At 35.0% G+C, this 6,961-nt stretch overlaps 1 protein-coding gene across 1 annotated transcript; it reads right to left on the bottom strand.

Annotated features, from left to right (window-relative positions):
- Positions 1 to 471: 471 nt before the first annotated feature.
- On the bottom strand, positions 472 to 4,781 carry unc50 (unc-50 homolog (C. elegans)). The gene is made up of 6 exons (XM_079840358.1): positions 4,644 to 4,781; positions 3,703 to 3,977; positions 3,505 to 3,625; positions 1,200 to 1,339; positions 1,008 to 1,115; positions 472 to 926 (listed from the first exon to the last, which is right to left on the bottom strand). The coding sequence occupies exons 2-6, from the start codon at positions 3,974 to 3,976 to the stop codon at positions 790 to 792; spliced, it is 780 nt and encodes a 259-aa protein (XP_079696484.1). The 5' UTR covers position 3,977; positions 4,644 to 4,781; the 3' UTR covers positions 472 to 789.
- Between the last annotated feature and the right edge of the window lie 2,180 nt (positions 4,782 to 6,961).

Here is a 6,961-nt window from a genome sequence, read left to right as displayed (position 1 = left end):
TCAATTTGTACACTCTAAATGATGTATAAATTAAGATCTTACCCTCATGGTCATGGTCTTTAACAAATTATTAACTTTTTTCTTCTCTCCTGTTCAGATGACAGATGATATTGTTGATACTTTTTGTGTATTGTAAACAAAGTTGTATATCATTAATGTCATCTCTGTACTAAAATGGTATTTAGAAGCAGCCCTTGAAATTAATTTTGAATCTAAAACATTTTATTTGATTTTTTTTTTTATGTTGTTAGTATTGTATTTTTTATCTGGATTTATGTTTGTTAGATTTCTTTAGAACCTACTAAATTGTTTTGCAATCCCTTACAATTTACAAAAAAACATCTAAATACCTTAATTATGACCATCTAGGCAGCTCCAATGGGGATAATGTATTTTATACATTATGGAAAATATATTTAGTACATTTACATTTCATGCACTAGAGGACAATATTTGAATACACTAAAAATCTGTTTCTTTAAAAATATCTTTATTGTACACATTCTCACAAGTAAAAAGTGCAGCATCCAAGCAGACATAGTATGCACTTTTCCCCATGTTTGCATTTTCAAAACCACATCACAACATTAAATGAGGGTTGAGTATCAAATTAAGGGGTGAAAAAAGGCATGACACCATAAACAACTGAAACTCTTTCCATCTACAACCAAACTGATATTTACAGATTATACAAAAAAAATCAGAAAGTCCCAAGAGCGACAACAAACTTCCCATCCATCTTTAAGAGCACAAGTGCACTGCAATGTCCTTCATGAGCTCTGGCGTCCTCTACTGGACCCTGTGCTTGTAGAACCAGCAGAGACCTTTAGTGAAGTTCCAGCCGAGTGAAATGGAGAGAACATACAGGAGTCCCAGCAAAGCAAAGGGATACAGAAGCACCACAGTGTTCTTTAAGAACGGGAGCGCTGAAGACACAAGAAGGGAAAATTAGACAATGTTCATCTTAAGAATAATCTTAAAAATACACCAGCTATCAAAACACTTACCACTGTAGCCCAGGAATGTGATGTAGATATAGTAACTGATTGCAATGAGCCACAAGGTGTTTCCCACAAAATAACCCAGGAACCAGTCTGAACTCGTAACAACTACATCTGTCAAGAGAGCAGAATGTGTTCACAAAGTCCATTATTAAAAACAGCGCAGCTTATTATACATTTATACACCTCTTTACTTACAATTAATGAAGAATAGCTGTAAAAAGTGCAGAATGACCAGAAGAGGGTAGAACGCATTTAGATGGACGTCAAACGCGTAGCCCCACTCCACATCATAATCTCTGCTATGATGTTTCATCAGATATTTATTCGTAACAAACCTGGAGAAGAAAAAGGCAGGGATAACGTGACATTTTCTAGTAAATGTATGCTGATTTATTATATCATTCTCTAAAGTACTTCATTCGGATTGGTCAGTCAAGTCAAACATTATTGTATAATATCCACTAAACTATACAATCAGGCAACCCCAGGAAATTGATTTCCTAATAATAATCACATCTTGAAATAAGTAAGATCAATATTTCATGTCCATTTATTTAGTAAGAAATCATGTTAGCAGGATAATGTACAATCAGCCAGTCAAAATAAATAAAAAACGCACCAGATTTGAGCCAGTGTTATATTAGTATGATTTATATATTATTATTATTTTTATTCTTAGCTTAATATAATTTTAGGTTTTAGTAATTTTGTTATGTGCTTTTTGTGCCATTTTTATTAGGGGTTTTTTTATATACATTTCTATTTATCTCTCATTTATTTTTATGTCAGTTTTAGTCATTTTAATACTTAAACTTGTTTATTTCAGTTAGTTGCCAAGGGCAAAATTTCACATTTTTATTTTTTTTAATCCAATAAAATACAAGTTTAAGTTTTTCCATCCAGTATTTATTTTATTATAGGTTTATTTAAATTACAAAAATGATTAATAATAGTTCTAGTTTCAGTTAATGATAACAAAACTGCTTTGCAATGGGGTCCTATTTTTTCATGAAAACTTGTAAAACTGTAAAATTTCTCTTTGCAAATAAAATAGAAAATAGGCTTTATTTTAAAATTAACAATAAAAAAAAGACAAAAATCCATAACCCAGAAATAGAAACTGGATCAATACCATATGAGCAAGGTTAACATTAAAGTCGGCATGAAATGAAAGTTGTGATAGTATTTTCCCCCATTGTGAATGAGGAATTTTTTTTAGCTGGTATTGGTATCACTGGTACTGCCTTTCAGTGGCTAACTTCATATCTCTCAGACAGGCAACAATTGATTTGCATTAATAAACATAAATCTCGCTCTGTTTCCTGTGTACCTCAAGGATACGTTCCTGGTCCAATTCTAATTCTAATCTATATGCTTCCTCTTGGTCAGCATCATGGTCATAATTTCCATAGTTACACTGATGATACAGAAACCTATCTTACTGTTGTTCAGCCCAAATCTGTTTTTCCTCCCCCCTTCCATCACTTCCTGCATACAAGATCTTAAAGTATGGAAGGCTCAAAACATCTTAAAACTAAATACTTGCTAAACAAAAATCCTTTTAGTAGGTCCTAAATCCCTTGTCATTTCCCAACATGACTTCTCCGTTCATACTGGCAGAGTTATAGTTCATCCATCACCCACTATATGGATTATTGGGGAACATGCTTTGCACCCCATATCAGCTTGTTAAAGGAGTAGTTCACTTCAGAATTAAAATTGTCCATATCCGACCTTCGCTTAATCTCAAAGATGCTGAAACTGTTATCCATGCTTTTATAACCTTGGCGCCTGGACTATTTGTTTTGTGGCTTATCCATTAGTTCAAAACTCAGTTGCTTGTGCCCTTACATTTAACAAAAAATCAGCTCACATCACTCCCATCTGCACTGGCTGCCTATTGTGTATCGAATTCAGTTCAAAATGTCAGCTCCTAAGCTTTGGAACAAGTAGCCCCAAAACCTCCATGCTGTCTCCTTACTCCAGACCTTTAAGACTGGACTCAGAACTCATATTTACAACATATTTTGTTAACTGATTGCTTACTTTCCTTGTCAGATCCATACTTATTTTAGCTATTGTCTGGTATGTTATATGATAACGTCTGACTGCCTCTTCACTTTGTGGAAGTGTCCTTGGGTTCTTGGAATGCACTATATAAATAAAATGTATTATTTATTATTATTATTATTATTAGGACGGGACTTGATTTCGTCCTTGGGTAATTGATTGGATTGTTGGAAGTTGCTTGTTTTCAGTCAGTTGTAGGGGTGTTTAGATGTTTAATGAGAACAGGCCGTGGTTAATATTTTTAATTAAAGATTATCAGGGCATATGAATTTGAAAAAATTAAGATGTGCACAGATAAAGCATTTATAATAAACACAGTAAAATAAAAATAAAAAAAGAACTGATAAGAACCGTTTTGATTTCATGGTGGCTTTAAAGACATGTACACGTTTGTCAGCATGCAAACCTTTGTGTGTGTGTGGCACCTTACCACATGAGTGTGGATATGAGCAATCCAACTCCGATGCAGTCGATGAAAACGACCCAGAGCAACAGCTTAAACGTCTCCACAAACCCCATGTCCAGAACCAGTCCAAATCCCACCGTCGACACTGCAGAGATAACATTAGTTAGCAAATGAAGGTTTCTTTTCCAAAGCCCTTCCCATGTTCCCATCGAAAGTGCTCACCACACAGCCAGATGCTGAGCAGCACCAGGAACGCAGGGTCGTCCCGGGCCCACTGGTCTTTAGTTTGTTTGCGGTAGTGGAAGTTGCGGTACACTTTCTGCGGTGATGTGAACAGATAGAGCATCTGCCATATGGCGAACTCAAAGTCCATCTGTCTGAAATGAAGGAGTCGCCTCAGGTACTTGTAGCGCTTGGCACCGGCCGTGTGCCGCGCCGCATCCCGCTCACTGAGGCTGCCGTTTCGGTGGATCGGCGGGGAGCTCGTCGGCAACATACTGTTGGGATAAGAGAGAAATTTGGTTACCAATATATAAGACATACACTTAAGTCCAGATATAACATACAAATATTGTGAATCTCATTAGGTCTCAATTATGTGACTGCTTTTGAGTGGCTGGTTCATTATCAACAATAAGCTTAGTATGTTTTGGCAAAAAGAATTACAAGTCAAACTCAATTACAATTTCATTACAGTAAATAAATAGATAGTACAGCAGATCTGTCTCTGACTGAAAACTTCTAGAACTAATCTATCATCTGTCCATGAATTTAATTTGCAAGCAGACCAAGCTATAATCTATTGGTCAAAATAATCAATAAAATGTATTATCAGCTCATTAGTTCTTGTGCTTCCAGATAATATGATCTGCTATGTAGACATTTATAGTTGAATCTGATCCTAGATCAGTCATATCACTCGTACTTGCTTTACACAGCCAGTCTGGCCCTGAATGACAACTGACAGCAATGATACAGTATCTAACAAGATAGTCTTAATGTATTCGCTTTATTAAGCATAAACAATGCAGAGCCCAAATCTTTACAGTGTGTGTGTGTGTGTGTGCTGCTCCATGGGCCTTGGCTCGAGCCTACATAATAACCTGGTAAAGCCGTTAGCTACAATGTCGCTCCAGCTCAGTATGTAAAAACACTACACTCACCTGCTCGACAGCAGTATCAGCAAATAATAAAGCAAATCTCTTATTAATCAGTGTGTAAAAAACAATGCAGCAACTGTGACATGTCAACTTCCTGCCTTGTCCGAACACGTAGCATAGCATCGCAACCAATACAGTGACGACATTTCCTTTCTCGAGGCTTTCTGGGAAATGTAGTGCTGGGGTAGAGAGCATGGTTTCTTGAGATGACGGTCATTATATCACAGTTAATACATTGGATAAAATATTATAAAGATGAAAATCATAGGTATTACTTTTCTTTTATTACATCAGAGTTATGCGAATTTTAAATAATTTATCTCATTAAGAAATATTACAAGCTCTAATCAAAATGTTTAAACAGGACATTGTTTTAACTGGTAATCAATGGTACTTTCCAACATTATTCCCTTTTAATATGTCTTTATTGAAGTGACGTATTTTTTGGCGGGAAAACAACAGCAAAAACCAGCAAGTAAAAAAAAAAAACATCAATCCTTCACTGAGCCATGGCTACGTTTGGAAATGTATTTGTATTCTGCCATTTGGGTAAGTTATAATCATGTATGCTACAAGAAGTGACTGAGAATTTCTGAAATATGCGATGAAGTAATATTTTAATCGATATTTCCATACATTTCGACGTTTCCATAAATGACAAAACAAGCATAGGCATATTCGTTTCGTGATATTTCGATAAACTGTAATGTAGTCTAAACCAGAATAGATCAGGTGAAACTGCTTTTGGCGGGGAAAAAAATCTTAGCTAATATTATATTTCGTGTATTTTATATTAGGCTATATTATTTATATTTTATAAATATTTTAGTCGATATATTCCTTTTTATTTTTAAGCTTTTCCACATTATTATTATCATTTTTATTTGGGATACACTTCAAAAGACACTGCAGGCTTCAATAATTGTGATAAAAATAATTTGTGACAATGTTGGTTACTGGTGCAATATTGTTTAGAAACAACAGATGGCGCTAATGTATAAGTTTCTTTCTTTCTCACATTGAAAGAATGTGGAGAAAATTGGCTTATGAGTTGTTGTTTTAAGCAATTCTGAGTAATAATCCTAAAACAATAGAATAGTTTAGCACCAGTCAGTCTCTAGTTTGATGTTTGCTTGCAGTGTGTTCACTTTCCAAAAAGGATGTTTTCTCCTGCAATTTGCAAATGCACAGAGTAAATTTCTTTGCTCTATTTTAAGCCTATGTCTCTAAAACTAAGTAAACTTTTAAAGCTAGTGAGCGGAGAAAAGTTTTTATTTTTACCTGCACATTTCTTGCAGGTCATCGGAGCGATGCGCCCATCACAGGTGCTTCTGTGCCATTTGGAGCAGCTCCTCTTTCACAGGCGTTTAAAAGCACAGCTTGAGGTTTGCCTCATGTTTATTTAATAACCACCTACCATCTCGTCATTCTTTTATCTCTTCATTCTGTTAGCTCTTATTATGACCTGACCCTCTATTTATGGGGTGGATTGTAAAACACTTTGCGCATCACTTGAAGAAAACAAGTGAACATTTTAACATTGTGGAACGCTGAGAGTTTTGCTGGAGGGCATGTCATCACAATGAATAAAATATTTATTCAGGCTTTCCATATAGCAAAAACATAACATTTACATAAAAATACATTTGAAACAAATAAGAGTAGGTTATAGGCACCACAGAAAAATATTTTCCAAACTGAAAATGTGTTAGTTTAAACCTTATATTATATATATATATTATATAACATTGCATATATATTCTATCAAATCCATCTATAAAAAATGAATTCTTTTTGGACATTATCTTTATATAAAACACACACACACACACACACACACACACACACACACACACACACACACACACACACACACACACACACACACACACACACACACACACACACACACACACACACACATATAAGGGCCCACACACTTTTGGGGCCCCCAGAGATTGGTTTTATTAGAAGTAACAGTACTAGTTGTAATGTAAAATTATAAGTGTATACCAAAGAGTTACAAATATAACAAAATTATGGCTTATTTCGGCATTTCCGGCTAAATCCAGCAAAACGCTCCACTCATGAACCACGCTCAAATCCCACTGCGACATGAAATTTCTCTGTACTGTAAGCTACTATACTTGTTGTAGCCATTAAGAAAAGGTATTTAGTTTTTTATTTATGTTTAAATATTATAATATTATTTTTTTATGTCTATCTACAGTATGTTGTCAATCTATGTTGATTATGAAAAGTGAACAGCATGAGTGAGAAAGGACACATCATAAGATGCGCAATGCCAGGAGACATGGAGT

The sequence above is a fragment of the Gobio gobio genome (assembly GCF_949357685.1).
Source record: "Gobio gobio genome assembly, chromosome: 17".
NCBI classification, from domain to species: Eukaryota; Metazoa; Chordata; class Actinopteri; order Cypriniformes; family Gobionidae; genus Gobio; species Gobio gobio.
This window is presented reverse-complemented; position numbering and strand designations above follow the sequence as displayed.